The 19603-nt window shown below is 64.5% G+C and overlaps 1 protein-coding gene across 4 annotated transcripts in view; it reads right to left on the bottom strand.

Annotated features, from left to right (window-relative positions):
• Window positions 1-13127: 13127 nt before the first annotated feature.
• The window catches only part of ADARB1 (adenosine deaminase RNA specific B1), a 137003-nt gene continuing 130527 nt past the window's right edge, over window positions 13128-19603 (bottom strand). For 3 of the 4 annotated variants that reach the window (XM_072807210.1, XM_072807209.1, XM_072807211.1), the window contains 2 exons: window positions 17318-17496; window positions 13128-16551 (listed from right to left, as the gene is read on the bottom strand). In XM_072807210.1, coding sequence (XP_072663311.1) covers window positions 16372-16551; window positions 17318-17496 — 359 coding nt within the window. In that variant the 3' untranslated portion in view covers window positions 13128-16371. The remainder of the gene's footprint in view (window positions 16552-17317; window positions 17497-19603) is intronic. The other variant, XM_072807212.1, reaches the window with a different exon arrangement.

The following is a 19603-nucleotide window of genomic DNA, read 5'->3' as shown; positions in this document are numbered from 1 at the left end:
TCAGGGCAAAACACGTGGCCGAGGCGACTGCACGGGAGCCTTAGGGGACCCGGGTCTCTGCGAGGCCTCTGCAGTGTGGGTCCCGCCTCGGGGGGTGGGGGTGACGGCACCTGGACTCCGTGTGTCCCCCCAGCCGACGCTCCTGAGGGGCCTCGCCCCCACCCTCGGGCCCCCAGCCTCCACACAGCGGGGCAGCAGCCGTCGGGGGCCCCATCCCAGCCGCCGCTTGCTGTGTCCCCCTTGCGGCTCGGCCCAGGGGCACCGGGTCCCCTCGGGCGCAGGGTCACGCGCCCGTTTCCTGGCGACTAACCTGCTTGGAGGACGTCCTGGACCCCCTTCCCCCAGGGCTGGGCCAGACGTCGGTTTGGGATGGGTGTCTGCTCCCACCTGAAAAGCAGGTGCACAGAGCCCCCAGGGGTGCTGTCCTGCCACCTGTCCACACCGGCCCACACCTGTCCACGCCTGCAACACCTGCCACATCTGCCACACCTGCCCACACCTGTCCACACCTGCCCACTCCTGCCCACATCTGTCCATGCCTTGCCCACACCTGTCCACGCCTGCCTGTGCCTGCAACACCTGCCTGCACCTGCCCATGCCTGCAACACCTGCCATACTTATCCACACCCTGCCCACACCTGCCCACACCTGTCCATGCTTGCCCATGCCTGTGACACCTGCCCACACCTGCCCACGCCTGCCCACACCTGCCCGTACCTGCGACACCTGCCTGCACCTGCCCATGCCTGTCCACACCTGCCCACACCTGCCTGTGACACCTGCCCACGCCTGCCCACACCTGTCCACGCCTGCCTGCACCTGTGACACCTACCTGCACCTGCCCACACCTGCCCATGCCTGCCCATACCTGCCTGCGCCTATGACACCTGCCCACACCTGTCCACGCCTGCCCACACCTGCCCACACCAGTCCACGCCTGCCCACGCCTGCAACACCTGCCCGTACTTGCCCACGCCTGCCCATACCTGCCTGCACCTGCGACATCTGCCCACACCTGCCCACACCTGTCCACACCTGCCTGCGCCTGCAATACCTGCCCACACCTGCTCACGCCTGCCCACAGGCCAGCCCCAGCCCTGCAGAGCGGAGGCCCCACCGGCACGCAGACTGGCCCCTACCCCCGGCCCCTGCCTGTCGGGGTCCTCACTGCCCGACCGTGTCCCGACCACTTACCCAGAGCCTGGCTTATCTCGACCCCACGAAGCGCCGGCTCAGCCCGGACGTCGGACGAGGCGCTCCCTGGCGCTCTGGGCAGGATGCCATCCCGGGGGCCCACCGCCCAGGGGACATGCCGTGGGCCCGGCCTCGGTCCCGGTGGGTCCTCTCCCCGCAGGGACGGCCGAGGCGTTGTCCAGCCCGACGGTTCTGAGCCCACGGCCCGGCGAGGTCCCCCGGGGCAGCCCCTCCCTCCAGAACAAACCCACCCGTGGGAGGAGGGCACGTCCGCCTGCACTCGGGAGGCGTCTGTAGCTCGGGGCAGATAATACCCGGAACGACCCCCGGGGCGGTTCTAGAACAGCCGGCAGCCCCGGACCCTGCACGTCCCGAGGTCTCCCGCGCTCAGGGGCCGGGGGGCAGGGCCCAGCTGCGCGCAGCGAGGACACTGGCACAGGAACAGCCGGTGACGCCGGGTCCCTTCGCTTCCTATTTCTGCTGGTGTGAGTGCCCCTCCCTCCGTCCCTCCCGGTCCCTCCGTCCTGCGTCCGTCTGTCCCTCCCCGTCCTTCCCTCCCTCCCCTGCTCTCCCAGGAACCGCCCCCACCGCCGCCCCTGAGCCGCCCCTGCAGAGGCACAGGGGACAGGGGACGGGGAATGGCGACAGGGCTTCCTGCCGACGAGGAGCCGAAGCCCACCAACGTCCACGGAGACCCCGAAATCAGATCCAGCTCAGGGGGTCCCTCGAGGTGGCAGCGCCGGCCCGGCTGACGCCCTGCTGGCAGACCCTGGCACCCAGGTCCCAGCCCTCGGATCCCGGGAGCGGGGACGACCGCGCCCCCCAGGTTGGGGTGATTCGCTGCGCTGTGGGCGGCAGGTGACACAGGTGCTCGCACACGACGCAGGAACGCGGACGATATCTGAACGAAAGCACGGGCGTCCAGGTGACGGCCCCCCACTCCCGGGGTTCAGACCCTCGGGCACACGGCCCGGGCGGCCTGGGCTGGTCCTGGAGCTGAGCCGCGTGACCCGGGGCCCGGGTCCTGAGCCGAGCGACTGTCCCCAGAAAACACGAGGCCAGTTAGGATTCAGGCTCACTGGTTTGACCCGGGGACGAACCGCCTTCTGGTCGTGGTGACCGAGCCGGCCCATTCTGGGGGGCAGCCTCTTGCGCCCTGAGGCCCAGAACATTCCTGGCAGCCCTCCCAGCACGGGCCGGGACGCAGCAGATCCCCAGAGGCCCTGCCGCCCCCCCGTGGCCTCAGGGACACTCGGCCCGCCTGGTGGTGCTGCGCCCGTCCTCAGGGGTCCCCAGACCTCGGCTCCTGGGGCCCGAGGGGCGATCGGGACCCCCCCACGGGGGGCAGAACTTGCAGGAGGGGGGCAGATGGGAAGCAGGGCCACAGCCAGGGGAGGCTGGGCGGGAGGCATCTGTCTCCGGAGCCCACGTGGGGGTCCCCGGGAGGGGGCCTGGCTGGAGCCGGACGCGAGGACTCAGTGGCCCGGAGCTAACGTCGCAGTGAGTCGGGGGTGACTCGTTCCCTGGGCTCCGGGGGCCAGCTGTTCCCGCCGCGTCCCCGGGCCCCGGCGGCCACATTAGTGACTAATGAGGGCTGGTGCCACAAACCCAATCTCTTGTTTCTATTAAAAGGCCCTTTCAGGACAAACTAGGGCAGCGTCGCATCCCCCGGGCCCGTCTCCTCCCGGCGGGGCCACAGGCTGCCGCGGGCAGCTGAGTGCCTTGGGGACGAGCCCACGGGGGCCGAGATGTCATCTGGGCTTGTCCCTGAACAAGCAGGACAAACAACAGGCTCTGTGTCCCCGGCCCTGCCCGCCTCCTGGCGGGGACACGAGAACCCCACGGCCTGTGCGCAAGGCGGCTGCAGGGCAGGTGCCCCCCGACAGCGGCTCCTGCCCGGCGAGCGCCCCCCCACGGTGTAGCCAACCCTCCGGGGCTGCTCCGGGGCCTCACCCACGCAGGCCCCATCGGCCTCCCGGGGCGCCAGGCCAGGAAGCAGGCCCGCAGGTGGTCCCAGCGACGGCGACAGGAGCTCCGCAGGGAGGCAGCAGCTTGGCCGAAGGAGCGACCGCGGCTGCCAGGCTGCAGGGCAGGGGCGGGCGGTCCGGGTGGGCAGGACGGGGGAGAGCGGGGAGGAGAGGCCGGCGCCGCGCTGCGCAGGGACACGGGGAGGGCTGGGCGCCAGAGGGCCTTGGTGCCGCTCGGGGGCTCGGGGGCGTGGGGTCTCGCAGCGACACGGCCGTGGTGCGGGGGGGGGGGGAGCGCCCCCCCGAGGGCCGAGGCCTGAAAATGCCCAACAAGCAGCTTCGGAAGCTGTGTTTGCGGGCGAGGTGCAGCGGGAGGTGAGGGACCTCGCAAAGCTCGGGCGCCCCACGTGCGCGGCCTCTGAGCCCCGCGGACCCTGCCCGGCTGCCGTGAACCGCAGGCAAGTGGCAAGGAGCCGTGTGGGGCCCACGCGGGGCAGGACCGCAGAACGGGATCCCGTGTTGAGCCCGGAGCCCCGGGAGGAGTGTGCCGGGAGACCCGCGGGGCACGGACAGCGGCAGGGGTCGGCCCCCCGCACCCGCACCCGCACCCGCACCTGCACCCGCACCCGCACCCGCACCTGCACCCGCACCCGCACCCGCTGAGCAGCAAACACCGGAGTCCCCGTCATTTCAACCGCAAGCCATTGACCTGCAGGCTTAGAATGTGAAGCGGGTGGGTGTGGGTGCACACAGGGTCACACACACGTGCTCACACAAGCTCACACACGCACACACGCTTGCACAGGCAAACACGCTCACACACATACACCCTCACATACGCAGTCAGGCACACGCTCACAAGGCTCACACACGGTCACACACGCACACACATGGTCACACACACGTGCTCACACATGGACACATGCTCACATGTGCTCTCTCACACACACGCTCACACACACGCTCATGCGCTCACACACGCACACACACGTACACGCTCACACTCACACGCACTGGCTCCCCAGGGGCTGCCCGGGTTCCACCTCCACGGCCCCCGCGTGCATGAACGTGGCTCACGGGCGCCTGGGGAGCAGCAGAGCGGGCGCCGCGGGGGACCCCGAGGGACGCGGTTCACCGAAGCGAAGGAGAACCTCCCAGGGGACAGGAGCCTCCCGGCACGACGTCCGACCTCCAGGAACGAGAGCAGTGACTGAACTTCTTGAAGGACGAGAGCTAAGCAGCAAACTCAAGGCGCAGCTGAGCCGCCGTGAGCTGAATGACAGCGTGACAAGGGCCACGGCCGAGCGGGCTCCAGCCTCGCCGTCCCGAGGCCCGAGGAAGGCCGACGGCTGAAACCAGAAGACACGCAGAGCCGGAGGGCGGCGTCCCGGAACCTGGGAGCCGAGGCGGGGCCGGGACGGCCGGGACCCTCCGTGAAGCCAGGAGCCGGGCGGCGTCCCCAAGCTCCTGCCGCGGGCACATGTCACCTGCAGAGCTGCCCCTCGGGAGCCAGGGCACAACGCAGATGGGGTCCGGCAAGGAAACACCGCAGACAGCGCCCCCGGACCTGGGCTCCTGCCCGCCCAGGGGGCCTGCAGACGGGACGTCGTCCCACAGGAGGCTGACGAGGCTCGGAGGGCGCTGGAGGCAAGGAGGCTGCACAGCCAGGAGGGGTCCCCGGGAGCCTCAGCTCCAGGGGGCGGGGGGGGGTCAATGTGGGGAGGGAGTGAGAGGAGAGGGGGCACCGGGTGTGGGGGCTACAGGGGGCAGCAGGGGTGACGGCTACGGGGGTGGCAGGGGGTGAAGGGCTTGGGGGTAGGTGGGGGTGAGGGCTACAGGAGGAGGCTATGGGGAAGAGGGGGGAAGGGTGAGGGCTACGGGGGGCGGGGGTGAGGGGTGTGGGGTAGGTGGGGTGAGGGCTATGGGGAGGAGGGGGAGGGACGCGGGGGGAGGGGGAGGGGGAGGGGGAGGGCTACGGGGTAGTGGGGGAGTGAGGGCTACAGGGATGAGGGGGGTAAGGGGCTTGGGAGTAGGTGGGGGCTCGGGCTACGGGGAGGAGGGGGGGAGGGACACAGGGGAGGGCTACGGGGACAGTGGGGGGATGACGGCTGTGGGGGAGGGGGAAGGGATAAGGACTACAGGGCAGTGGGGGTGTGAGGGCTACGGGGTGGGGATGGGGCAGGGGGAGGGCATGGGGGCCGCGGGGCAGGAGCAGAGGAGGGGGCGGCGCAGCGAGCGAGGCACCGGGGCCTGGGGGGAGGCACAGGGTCCCCGGCAGAGGCAGAGGACGGGCACTGGTCCCGTCTCCTAGTTTCCGGGCAGGACGTTGACCCGAAGACACGGAATCCCACGGAAAGGTGGCGAGAGGGGAAGGGCGGGGCCCGGCTTAGGGAACAGCCGGGCAAGTGGGAACGGACCCAGAGGGCGGGGACCCCCGCGTCCAGGAAGGAGACAAACCTCCAATTAAAAGGCCCCAGGACGGCACTGGCTGCTGGAGTCGGGCCCCCAGGCCCCCTGCTGACCGCAGCCCAGGAGCCCCCCACGCCCTGCCGACCCCGGGGCGCAGCGGGGTCCCCTGGCACCAGCACCCCCCGCCCCCGCCTGCAGGTCAGGAGCCTGAGCTCGGCAGGAGCAGCCTCGGTCCCCGCGGCAGGGTTGGGCACACAGCGGGGTTGGGCACAAGCCCCGGCCCCAACCTCTGCCTCCCGCCCCGACCCCCCAGGTAATCCAGGGTCACGTCCTGTTTTTCTCCACGTGGGGACAGTGTCCTCCCGAGCGCAGTCCCCCCCCCCCCCCCGCGTTTCTGTGTCGTCATCAGCCCGGTTCCCGGGGGAGGGGGTGGGGTGCGGGCTGGGGCCCCGTGCAGGGGCGAGGTCTGCGCGGCCCGGGGGCTCCCCTGAGCTGCAGCGCTTCTCTCTTGCCAGCGGGACAGAGACTCTGGACCCCTGCCTGCCCGAGGGCTCAACCTGAGGATCGTGAGGGTCGCGTAGGGGCTCGGCGGGGGGGCAGGGCCGGCAGCCGATGGAACACGCGTCACGGACCTTCGAAGCCAACGAGTCACCGGGCTGCCGGGCGCCAGGCTGGTCAGCAAGGCCGCGGGTGGGAGGGCTCCCGCTCCCCGCGCCGCAGCTTCTGGTAGGAGACCTGGGCGTGGGGCACCTGCCTGGGGCGGTTTTACTTTACGGGGTTCTGCACGGCCTGGAGCCCCGATTCCTCCAGAATCTGCCAGCGCCCCGGCCTCTGCCCATCGTGCTCAATCGCAGCTATTATTGCTGTGGGTGCGGTTGGGCCGGGCAATCCTGCAGCTGGGCTCCCGCGTGGGAGGCCGCCCGGCCCGGCTCGCTGCTGCACCCCTCGACCAAATGCACGGTGGGGGAGTGTGTGGGTGTGTGACGGCGCCTCCCGACGCGAGCAACACCGCCGAGGCCGGCAAGACCCCGAGGCGGCAGCGGGGGTGACTTGCAGTCGGCGGAGCACGTCCCAGTGCTGGGAGCACCGCCTGTAGGATCAGGCTCCGCGAGACGCGTGTAAATGTGCGGGCAGCGTGTTTGCTGGGCTTGCGTGGCTCTGCTGGCTCGCGTGTCGGCCCGCGAGTCTGGGCTGCTTGCGGGGGCCCTGCCGTCGCCATGGGGGCCACCAGGCCCATTGCACCGGGCGGGCGGGGGTCCCTGCAAAGCCACACCCCGTGGCCACGACCATGACCGCCCTGGACCCTGTGGGCTCATTCACCGAAGCGGGCGCAGGCCCAGGGGGTCATGACCACCTGGTGACCCGCCCGGCCCCGCCCGCCCCAGGGCCCTGAAGGAACAAATTCCCGTTGGAAGAAGAGCCGCTGCCCTTAACCCGCTGCGATTGACCCTCGGCGCCGCAGCCACTTTGCTGCGGGGGATTCCCCGTGGGCCTCTGCTGTGGCCGCCAGCACTCGGGGACCCACCTCGTAGCGACCGGTCCCTCCCCGCACACCTGGAGGCCGCGCTGGGCAACACCTGGCGGGGAGCGACACAGCCATGCGCCCAAGCTCGCGCCCCCAGGAGGCGGGTCCACGGTCAAGGGGTCGGGCCACGGGCTCTGAGCACCGCGTGGCCGCCCGCGCTCCCTGCTGCCCCGGACCCTGCACGCCAGTGACGCCACCACGGGAGGCAGCGGGGGGTGGGGGTTTGGGTTGGGGTCATGGGGTTTGCAGATCTGCCTGCAGGGAGGTCTGAACCCGCAAAGCTATTGCTGCTGGGATGGAGCAAGCTGCCCCCCTCCCCCCCCCCCCCCCCCCCCCCCCCCCCCCCCGGCAACACGCTCTAGGGGGCCCCGCCTCCATGGTCCCATCCGGGGCTGAGGCTGCAGCCGCCCCTGCGGTCACGGCCCCTCGCCCTCCTCCCCCACGACCTGCCCCAGAGCATCAGGGGACGGACGTTAGCCTGGGCTGACCGAGGCCAGGGCTGGGGATGGGCTGGAGACTTCCAGAGCGCTGGGGCCTGGGACTGCGCAGGGGGGCGGGGCAGGCCCGGTCACCCCTGCCCCCCCCCCCCCGCATCTTAAAACACAGTACTTGCTGTCACCCAGAAATACTCGCGCTGTTACAGCACTGACAGCCCTGCCAGCTGGTGTGGTCGGGAACACGGGGTGGAGCACACAGGGAGGGAGCAAATGGGGAGTGGGGGGAGCACAGGGGAAGGGGAGCACGGGAGGGGAGCACAGGGTGGGGAGCACTGGGGAGAGGGAGCACACGGGAGCGTACTCGGCACAGAGCACAGGGAAGGAAGCACACAGCCAGGGAAGGAAGCACACAGCCGGCCCCAGACTGAGCCCCACCGGCCCCAGGGCAGCCCAGCGAGGGGCCAGCGGAGACCTGGGGTGGGGGTGGGAGGTCCTGGGAGCATCTGGCAGGGGAGGGAGCCTGGACTGGACCCTGGGGCCTGGGCTGACCGAGCGCCCTGCACACACTCGGCGAAGGGCGCCTGGTGGGGAGGCGCCGGCGGCTAAATCTTTAGATTATAGGATTTTACAAAATATTAAAACATTAAAGTAACCCTTCCACTCCTCCATCACATGTATGCACTTGTGACCCAGCGAGCTGGGCTCCGGATGCACCCGGGTCATGCGCCCCCTGCTCGGGCTGCGCACCACTGTGTCCCTGCTGCACCCCGGGTGACCCACAGCCTCATGATTTCTGCTCCAACAGGTATAGGGTCACGGCGGCTCACTGGCCACTTGGGTCCTCTGCTCCCCTGTCATTTTGACTGTCTGGAACCCAAGGAAACATAAGACCCAGCAGGAGACGCCCAGTCCCAGGACCACCTTTAATATCCATTAACTTTCCACCACGAACCAGCCATCTTCCAGCTTCCACCATCCACCTTCCTCTTCCATCATCCACCTCCACCTTCCACCTTCCAGCATCCACCTTCCACCATCGACCTCCACTTTCCACCTTCCACCCAACACGTTCCACCATCCACCTTCCACCTTCGATCATCCACCTTCCAGCATCCACCTCCACCTTCCACCATCCGCCTTTGACCTTCCATGATCCACCTTCCACCTTCCATCATCCACTTTCCACCATCAGCCTTCCAGCTTCCATCATCCACCTTCAATCCTCCACCTCCACCTTCCATCATCCACCTTCCCCATCCACCTTCGACATTCCATCATCCACCTCCACCTTCCACCTTCCATCATACACCTTCCATCAACCACCTTCAAACATCCACCTCCCACCATCCACCTTCCATCATTCCCCTTCCACCATCCATCATCCACCTCCACCTTCCACCTTCCATCATCCACCGTCCACCACCCACCCTCCATCATCTACCTTCCATCTTCCACTTTCCATCTTCCACCTTCCATCAACCACCTTCCACCATGCACTTTCCACCATCCACCTCCACCTTCCAGCATCCACCTTCTAGCATCCACCTTCCACCTTCCATCAAAACTTCCACGTCCCACCATCCACCGTCCATCATCCACCTTCCACCATCCACCACCACCACCTTCCAACACTGACCTTCCTCATCCAACTTCCACTCTCCACCTTTCTGTATCCACACCCACCTTCCAAATCCCACTGTTCCCATCCACCCTGCAGTATCCCCAATACTTTCCATGTTATCTTCCACATTCCTCCTTTACTCCTACCTAATATTCCCGAAATCAGAAGTTTGTCTGGAAAAAAATGTTAGAGAATGTATATAATAACGTGTATGTATAATAAGTATATGTAATAACTGAAGTTCAACTAGCCTTTTGTTGCAGTGTTTTGAAAGCAAAGGATATAATCCTCTTGACCTTTATAAGTATGTATCTTGTCATCGTCAATTTGGGGATGTTTACAGGCTTTACCCACATGATCAAGGGGCTGTCATTCATCCATGATTCTCTGTCACGTGGTGGTACCTTGTTTCTTCCATCTTACTCGTTCTAAGGGGACTTGGGGACTTTGAAGTGTTAATTTAATTGCTTTTGTGCCAGCTCAGTTTTTAAGTAAAAGTCTTTTATCAGATCACTATCTTAAATGTATTTCATTGGAACTTGGAGCTGCAGGTTTATTCGGTTCATTCTATTTATGGCCAATGTCCCCTCTGTGATCTCATTCTTCTTGTCAAACCATTGAACCAAATCAAGACTTACTTTCTGTCGAGTGAAGTCTGACCCACTTTTTCAATTGAAATGAAAGTATTAACATACTTTTCTAGGGATATTCCAAAAGAAAAACACCGAGAGATAGAGTTGTAGAACATACCCTATGAGATAAATCACTGGAGGCAGCCAACATCGAAAACATGTAGATTTAATTTAATTGACCCACTTTATGACGTGCCATTGAAAGAACATGAGTCTCTATGCTGGTTCTCTTTGTAAGAAATTTACAAATTTAATGAAATGTGTAGGCAGGTGCTTAGGTTACTTACTGAGGAGAGTGATCTAGATCTTTGTGTATATGTGTACACTGAGTATCACTCCGGGAGCTAAAGAGTAAAGAAGAATCAGGTATAAAAATCATTTTAAGGGCAGCCCAGGTGGTTCAGTGGGTGAGCATCTGCCTCCGGCTCAGGGCGTGACCCCGGGGCCCCGGGATCGAGTCCCGCACCGGTTCCCCGCAGGGAGCCTCCTTCTCCCTCTGCCTGCGTCTCTGCCTCTGTGTGTGTCTCATGAATAAACAAATGAAATCTTTAAAGAAATCATTTAAAAGTCCCTCGTTCATTAACTCTATCAGTCATCATGTACGTTTCCTTTAGGTTTGATGAAGAAGAGAGGCATACATTGCTCAGGTTCATCCGTCTGGGGGCGGGCGCCGGCCTGCAACGTGTTTGCAGCCTAGTTAGAAGCATCCAATTCACCTGTAAAAGTCTATAAATGAGGAGAGGGGCCCGTGGCGCATTTGCCACGAGTAATCAGATCGGCACGTCCCTGGGGGTGGAGCGAGGGAGGCCCGGGATGGACAGTCCCCGGCACGCCAGCCTTTGGCACGTTGCTGTTTCCCAGTCTTGAAATTCTGGGTTGTCGGGGCCACGCCTGGCAGCACAGAGCGACCGGAGTCCTGCCCAGCGCCCCTCCCGACACCCGGCTCCCCCGCCGTCCCCGGGGTGCAGCCCGCTCGGCTTGCTCAGGCCCCGGGGCTGCCGCTGGCAGTGGTCGCACAGGGTGCAGGGCCCGCGGCGGGCAGGGACAGCCCCGAGCGAGTCAAGCCGGCCCCATGCGCTGGCCTTTCCCGGGACAAGCGGACGATGGAGGCGGGCGCGGCGGGCAGAGCAGGCCCAAAGCCGCGAGCACCCAGATGCCACGTCACACGGCGTCAGAAGGTCTCTGCTCGGACTTTTCAGGTTGCTTGTGACAAGCTGCACACACAGGACGCGGGGAGAAGCTGACGGGCGCCGGCGCGGACCTACTTAGGCGACCGTCTCCTCTCGTGTGTGGGGTTTCGCGTGTCGTGTCCCGGGACGCCCCGGTCCTGGTCACCGAGCCCAGGCACGGCCCCGGCTGTGCTCCCACGGTCAGGCTCGGGTCCTCCCGTTCTCTTCTCCTTTGTATAATTTTTATTTTCATCTTAGGCCCCGGGAGCATCTGCCCTAAAATACAGGCACGCGCGCTTACGGAGCCTCGAGGTGCACACACACGGGCCATTTCGCTTTTCGTAGTTGGGCTTCTCACCCTCACGTCCCGAGGGAGTGGCCCCGGGGTGCCGAGCAGCAGGAAGGGGTGGGGAACCGGGGGGGCCCAGAGCCTGTCACCCCCCTGTCCTTGGGTCTGTGTCCCCGGCCGCTGGCCTGTCCTGTGAGGTGATGTCGGGTATGTGGGGGAGCAGCCCGGCCCGCGCCCTGACCCGCCCCAGACGACCCCCGGCCCTTGGGACAGCTGCCCCCGCCTGTGGCACGTGCGTGTGCCGAGGTGTGATGTGAATGTGGCGGGTGTGATGGTGCAGGCCCCCACGGGGCGCCCCACGGAGCCGACGGCCCTGCAGGCATCTGCTGAAGCTGGGTCCCCCGCCTGCCCCGGGGCCGCGGGTGGTGACGACTCGTCTCCCCAGGGTGGCCGGGGGCGCTGCTGGCGCGCAGCCTCGGTGGGCCCCCACCGTGTTCCGAGTGCGGCGCCCGCAGTGCCCGTGGCGTGGGTGGGGGGCGCCCACGGAGCGCAGCCGAAGCCGGGGCGCGACTAGCAAATGGCCGGGCCGAGCCCGAGTCACCCGCGTCTTTAGCAGCAGGACTGCGAGTGTTCCCGCGGCTCCAGCCGGGCTCCCCGACTCTCGCACCTTCGGGTTTTGGCGCCTCAGCCGGCTCACTGGGGTCGTTCCCTCCGCCCTGATTAAGTAACTCATTCATTTTAATTATTTAAAAATATAAGTATGTAGCTAATATCAAAGGTCACTAAGTCACTGCTCATCCTTTGGGTCAGGCTCAGGGCCCTCCCCTCCCCTCCCCTCCCCGGCCCCTGGCGCATCCGGTGCACGTATTTTTATTGTCCTTCCCCAGGGGAAGCCCCTCGGGTGCTGCGGTGCCTGTTGCGCTCAGGATCTGCCGCCTCGCCCCCACCCCCCAGCGCCGGGTGCCCGGGGACACGGTCAAGCGAGCGCCTCGAGGCTCATCCAACAGGCACATCCCCGGGGAAAAGCTTTCCGAGGGCGAACTTGCAGAGGGCATGCTGTCCCGGTCCCTCTCCGCTTAGTCTGTCTTTTTATGTTACATATTTTCATTGCAATTTATTTTTAAGGTTTATTTATATATTGGAGGGGGAGGGGCAGAGGGAGAGGCAGAGAATCCCAAGCCGACTCCCTGTTGAGCCGGAGACCCCGGACGCTGGGCTCAATCCCACAACCCGAGACCACGACGGGGGCTGGAGCCAGGAGTCAGCGGCTCCACCGACCGAGCCCCCCGGGGCGCCCCGCATATTTTCATTTTAATGTTGCTTTTATTGTGGGAAAAGAACAGAATCAAGATTGATGCAAAAGTGGGCAAATTATTTGTTAAATAACGGTGCTTTTTATTCGTATGGGGATTTTGACCTTTAACAAACATTTTCCTGTTTCTTTTTCACTTCACCGTAGAAACGTCAGACAAATGGGGAAGCTTTAAAAAAAAAAAGAAAGCAAAACTAAACTGAAGTCACCCCGAGTCCCCAGTCGTTCACGCGAGACCTGACTCGGCCCCTCCAGACTTGCGCGTGTGCTTGTACGCAGAGCATCCGCGCTTCTTTACCTCGAAGTGCAAATCCCACCGGCCCCTTGGTCTATGAGGACGAGGCCCGCCCTGCACCCCGGTGCCCGGCTCTCCCCACCCACGTCCCCCCAGGTCGGCAGGTCAGTGGGGACGAGTGTCACCTTCCTCCCCAGGGGTGGGCGGGGCGTGCACCCAGGGTCCCGGGGCTCAGGGGAAGGGCCTGAGCGCGGGGGCAGCGCCAGGCCGGTGGGGGGCGGCTGGAGGGGCGGGGGGGGGGGTGCACAGGGACAGAGAGAAGACCCGGCACGCTCGCTGGTGGAACACTGTGTCTTTTATTGAGAACATCTCCAATCCTTTGTCTGTAGGACAGCGTCTCATGCTTGGTTCCGGCTGGTCTGGGTGCGAGGGGGGCTCATGCAGGTCGTAACGCGTGGTATATACATCAATATACATACAGAGGAACCGGGGGCTCGGCGACAGGGGTGTTGGCTGAATTACATTCATATAAAGTGTCCAGATTCTAAAATAAAACAAAAGCATACGACCCAGTATCTGGAGAAGCAAGCTGCTCACGGGCTCGCTCTGGGGACACTCCACAGACCGCCTTGAACCCTTCGTGGTCGCGTCCAGGGCACGGGCGGCGGCTCCTGAAGCACCAGCAGCCCACGGCGTGGCCAAGCGACACGGGCTCGTCCCCGCAAACGGCGACAGGTGTGCACGGCCGCACCAGAGGAGCCAAGCGTCAGGATGGAGTCCGACCCTGTCCTCCGCGGGGGCCCCGGGGCCGTGACCGGCCGGGTGGCTGGGGAGGGGGCACAGGACACGCCAGGCGACGAGGACACACAACACTGGACAGGCGCGGTCACGGCCACCCCGCCCTTTCCACTCACACGGTTTGGGGTTGATAAAAGGAATCTTTTGCGAGATTCTCTAATTTCACAGATTTGGGAGGTGGGAAAGCCAGCTGACTCTACTTCCCTAGATGATTTGGGGTCGGGGCGGACGGTCTGTGGACGAGGCGGCGCACACCGATCCCCTCGGTCCCCCCCCGCCCCCCGCTGTTGCAAACGACAAGAAACACCGTCTTTACCACGAAGGCAGCGATCCTGTGGTCTGGGTATCGGGGAGCCCGGGGGTAACAACACATTCCAGAGACACGAACGCCTGCTGAGACGCTGGCTTGCACGTTTTAAAACAAAACAACCGGTTTTGATTTGATTAAATGAATCAATAAGCCTCTGATTCAGAATGGGACCTGGGGCTCTGCGGGGTCCCTGGCCTGGGCGGGGGGGCGGGGGGGCGGGGCTGACGCGGGCGCAGGGACACCCGACCCCCCACCTGCCGCTGGCGGGACAGGTGCCCGCGGGCCTGGACACCCCACGAGGGCGGGGGCTTCCCGGAGCGAGCAGGTCGGGTTTGGCGAACGAAACGGAAGAGAACCGCCCACCCCCCACCGGTCAAAATGGCCTCAAAATGGAAGATTTTTCGCAAAAATCCAGTCCTTGGCTGTGTCAGATCTTTAAGTCCCTAGAGTCCTGATTACGGGCGCTGTCGGGCTGGAGGAAGGCGCCCCGGGCGCTGGGCCGAGGGGACCGTGGAAAGCGCTGGAGGAGCCGCAGGTCGGCCCCACTCTGCTCGGACACGCAGCCCCGGGCCGAGGCCCCCGCAGGTGCTCAGGTGCTCAGGTGCTCGGGGCCCTCCGTCCCCCGACGCCCGTGGGTCCACGCGGCGCCAGCACGGTCGGCCCCGCTCTGCTCGGGGCGCGGGGACCGTGCCGACCTCGCGGTCACCTGATGGGACGGAGGCAGCCGGACAGACCGGGAAGGGTTCGTACGTTTGTGCAACATGTTTCCACTCAACTTTTCATCAAAATCCACGTGTTTTTTTTTTTTAAAAACTAAGTCCATCTCCCAATCCCCATTAGAAAAAATACCATTTATAGAGAGAGTAAAAACGCAGCGGCTCACGGATGTTCCGCGCGCGGGAGCGTCTGCGTGGGGACGGCGGCCACACCAGCTGACACCCCTCCTGCTCGGCCACACCCCCGCCGCCCCACGGGCCGGGCGAGCGCCGCTGCAGGCGGGCGGCTGGTGTGGGCGACCCTGCGGCGCCAGCCCCGCGGCTCCACGCGCCCCGGGTGCCACCGCCGGGGACCCGGCGGCTCCGAGTCTCCTGCTCTGAGCGCATGGGGTGTGGGCGAGGGGACACCAGCCGCTGCGCTCCTGCTGCGCGTGCTCTGAGTCCGTCGAGCTGGGGCGGGGACCGCGTCTCTGCCTACAGCACCCACCAGACCCCCCACTTCATGCAAACGGGGCAGGAAGCCCGGTCAGGCTCCTGTCTGATCCTGAGTGGAAGCAACAAGGCAACTGGTGCAGATCGCTGGGCTCAGGCCGAGGCGGCCCCGGCCCCGGGCCCACACTCCTGACCGGCTGCTGGCTCGGCCCGGGCCCCCCGGCGGCCAGCAGCGCCCCTTCCCTGCCGTGACTACCAGCGTCCAGGCCCTGGTGGGACGACGCCCGCGGCGCGCGGCCTCACCAGCTCCCAGCCTCAATACTGACTTTCAAACATCGTCTTTGATAAAAGCTGGAGAGAATAATTTAAAAATACGCCGTCAGTGGCATTTCCTAAGAACGAGTCTATCTACTTAATCGATTCTATTTCCATCCTGTGAAGGTCTGGACGGCCCTCCACGCCCGTTAGATTCGGAGACAGGAAGAGGGGGGCTTGGGGCTGTGGTTTGTGCGGCGGCCCCTGCGGATCCTCCGAGACCCGCAACATGAAATACTGCTTGGACACCTGCCTGGGCGCAGGATCGCTGCCCGCGTGCTGCCTCTGATTATTTACAAGTGACCCAACGCACGTTTTCCATGATGCGAACCTGGGAGGACCTCAGACGCTTCTGGGGGCGGAGGGAGGGGTGCCAGGGCCCCGGGCCGGGCCCCCACGGACGCTGGCCGCCACCAGGGGGGCCTCGGGCGCGCGCAAGGCCGGCCCCGGGTGCGGGGTCCCCCGTGTGGGCGGAAGCCGCGGGCGGTGGCCCGTCGGGGGGACCTGCCAGCTGCGCGGCTGTCACGGTCTCCTCAGGCTTCTACTTCCTGCCTCTACTTTCTCACCTTCTCCACAGATAAATGCTCTTCTGCAATTAAAATAAGGTGGCCTAGGAGTGACTTGATACATTTACTTACTTTATAAACCACGTTCCTAACTCTGAATAAATTATTTATCCAAAAATTTCACACAAAGTAATTTCTATTTTTCCTAAACTTAAGGAAGCCCTACTCAGTAGAACTCGACTTCTAAACGGAAACGGGGATTGGAAGCAGTCACTGGATTAATTCGAAGGGGTGTGATGCTGCTGCGGAGGGATGCAGGTGGGGATGCTGGACCCCAACCCCCCCCGGACCCCCCCAAAGTGCACGCCCTGCCCCCAGGTCAGAGGTGAGGCTGCGGACACCGCGCTGGACACCCAGCACCCCGTGTCCCCACGCCCGCCCCGGCTCAGACGTGGGGCTGCGGAGACCGCGCTGGACCGGGCAGCCTCCGCCCCACGCCCCCGGTCAGGGGGTGAGAGAGAACTGATCCTGCTCGGTGGGCTTCTCCACCCAGGCGCCCAGCCCTGCCTTGATGAACGCTTTGAACAGACACGCCTTGGCGGCCTGGTACTCCTTGGCCACCAGTTTGGATTCGTGGTACATGTTGGGTTTAGTGATCTTGGAGCGCAGTAGGTTGGAGGGAACCTGTAAAAAGTTAAAACACAAGTACAGGTGTTGAAGCAGTAACAGCAGGAAATAAAGCTCAGTGAGACATTCAAAATCTGGCGTTTTGTCCTGTGCCGGCGTCCGGGTGCCGTCCCGGGAGGGGCCGCGTCACCGGGGGGCCCCAGCGCTCTCCCCACGCAGACCCCAGGCGCTGCGGAGGTGCTTCCGAACCCACGAGCCGTCGGCTCCAATTTCAACGTTAATATTCTCAGCTATTTAAAAGCACAGCACCCCTGGGGTCGCGTACACGTTACCCCGGCGAGGGGCCCGGAGGCGCTGCCTCCCGCGGCTGCCTGACTCGGTCCGTGCGGCTCTTGAGACTAAACAGGGTGCAAGACCGGCAGCTCGGGTGCTCCTGCTGCCCCGGGACCGGGGCCCCGAACTGGGCAGCTTCCGCCGAGGGCGCCGCCAGCGTCGTAACAAGCACCTGCCACACCCGGTAAAGGAAATCTAGCAAAGTGCCAATGGAGCAGAGCTCCCGTGGGGAAACGGACTCTGCTGCCGCCACGAACAAAGGCCTAGAGCCTTCTGCGGGCTGCGCGAGCCCTGGCTCTGCCCTCCTCTGGGCGGAATCCTGCACAGAGGGCCCCACAGGGAGGCCGGGCAGGGCGGGGGCGCTCCCCGGGGCTGCTCGGGGTGGAGGGCCAGGGCCTCGCTTCAAGGTGAAAACAAAAAGGTTTGGGAGCGGCCGTGTGGACGGCGCGGGGCTTTCGTGGGACGGGCTGCGGGGAGGTGGGGCCGGTACCTTGCCGTGCACACGCATCCAGCGACAGTACAAGGCGTGCTTACACAGGCGGGACGCACGGCCCAGCTCGTCCTTCCCTGTCGTGGCATTGATGACCTCAATGGCCGCGTCGCCCACCGTCCAGTTGACGCTGAAGTTGGGTGCCTTCCCCGGCTGCCGCGCTTCCGCGTTGCTGATGCCTGGAACAGAGGGACACGGGCCAGGTGACGTGGCGGCCGGCACCCAGCACGGGGCTCGGTGCAGCGGAGGACGCGCCTCGTGGGTGTGCGGCCCAGGTGCGGCCCCCAGCCCAGGGCCGCCTGGGGATGCCCGTAACAGGCTTGACCGGGCCTGTGGGGCGGGCAGGGCCCCCCCGGAAACCTGGAGCCGTGGGGCACTGCTGAGCTCGCTCCGGTCGACAGAGCTAGGGGTGTGGGCGCGAGCCGCGGTGGGGGTTAATTCAGGCCCCTCGAGGTTGTGCCCCCTCCCGAGCGCCCCGCAGCCGGGCCAGGCGTGGCCAGGCCTCCCCGCCCCGCACACCCTCCACTTGCCATACAAGGAGCCTGAAACCTTTCCTTAGAGCATTGAGATGGTCTTGGCTAACCAAGTCTCACTGGGTGGGCCGAGAGGTTTTTAGAAGACACTCAGATAGCTGGGAGCTGAGCGCTCACGTCCCCCCATGGGTGCCCTGGGCGCGACCACCCAGCCTCGGCGGGGACACAGCCCACCTGGACTCAGACGCCCCACGACAGAGTCGGCCGGTGAGCGGCGCCCCGAGGAGGAGCCCAGCCCCAGCCCGGGCGGCCTGCGTGTCCTGGCGGCCGGGGCGCTGACCAAGCTCCGACCAAGCCCCCCCACCGGGCCCTCGCTCTACCCGGGCCCTGGGCGACCATCACCCCCACCGAACGGAATGGGAAAGCCCAGACCGGCAGGCTGGCCCGAAGGCCGGTGAAGCCGTGTCACGGAAGAGACCCCGGGTCTTACTCGTCTCAAAGCAGGATGAAAATTCGTATTTACACGTCACCCGTGTCTGCAGTATTTCTTTAAAGGGACCAGAAGGTGTCTCCTGTTGAGTCCGTGCCCTTGTGAGCGGACACTGGGCGCCGGCTGTGCCCACACTCAGGACGGCTGGAGCGCCACACTCGTCATTCCCGGGCCTTCCCACCACGTCCACCTGATGCCCGCAGGCGTCCCTGCTCCTCACCTGCAAGGCCAGCCACTCACCGGTGCTCCCTGGGCCCTCGGGGCTCCCCGCAGCTCCTCCCGCGGTACCCGCCCCCGCCCGCTAGCCGTGGGAACCCCAGGGGGCTGCCCTCGGCTCCTGACACCCCCGGCGAGAGGCTAATTCGGAGGAGGAATTCAGGACCCCGCCTTTTCTGCTAACCTGCCGACGACTCTCATTCCAACACGTGGGCAGCGAGTTATTCTACTTGACGTAAACATTTCCACTGACGTGTAACAAACCACGAGGGCACAGCCGCAGGAGTTCTCACAAAGTGAGCAGCGCCCGGCATCCTGGCATCTGTCACCAACCGGCGCCCACGGGTATCAGAGCCTCCCTGGCTCCACGGGCGTCCTGCCCGGGTGGGACGGCGCCGGCCCCTGCACGCTGACTGGTGTTACACAAACAGACTCCCTTGTGCGTGGCACCGTTCACTCCGGGTGCGCTGCAGCCTGCCAGCCTTCCCGCCGCACGGGACCCCGGGGCAAGCCACCTAGGCTCACTCACCTCGTTCTGGCTTCCAGTACTTGGCTGTCTTGAAGAGTGTGTGCGTGAACATTCCTGACCACATGTTCCCAGGCACGTATCTCTGATGGATACACACCAGGCGTGCAATGGCTGGGCACGTACATGCCGTTTGCACACGAGCAGTGAGGATACCAGCAAACCAGGTCAGGCTGACTAAAAAAGTCTTCTACTTAACCGTGTATAAATTTTACAGTGACCCATAAACACACCCCGCTGGATGTCTGGTGATAAGCAGGAATAATGAACCAATTAGTAAACTCACCTCATAGTTCAAGAAACCACTTAAAACACAGGAAAATCAAACTAAAGTTACAAACCAATTCCACAAAACTGCCTTCCTAAAAAGAAATCCCACTGGCTGGGACTGCCCCGAGGTCGAGGAACGCTCTCACGAACTGCGCGGCTGCACAGGGCGCTGGCACGGCCCCTGGTACGCACGTCACGGTGGGACAGCACTCACAGCTTTTGGTTAAATTTTGATAAAACTGTCCCGTCAATAAGCAAAGAGCAACAGGAAGATCTAGTTAAGCCCCTCAAGGGAGGCCCGAGCTGACCAG

Source organism: Canis lupus, chromosome 30 (genome assembly GCF_048164855.1).
Source record: "Canis lupus baileyi chromosome 30, mCanLup2.hap1, whole genome shotgun sequence".
In the NCBI taxonomy this organism is placed as follows: Eukaryota; Metazoa; Chordata; class Mammalia; order Carnivora; family Canidae; genus Canis; species Canis lupus.
The sequence above is the reverse complement of the archived record's forward strand: the minus strand, read 5'-3'. Positions and strand labels throughout refer to the sequence as shown.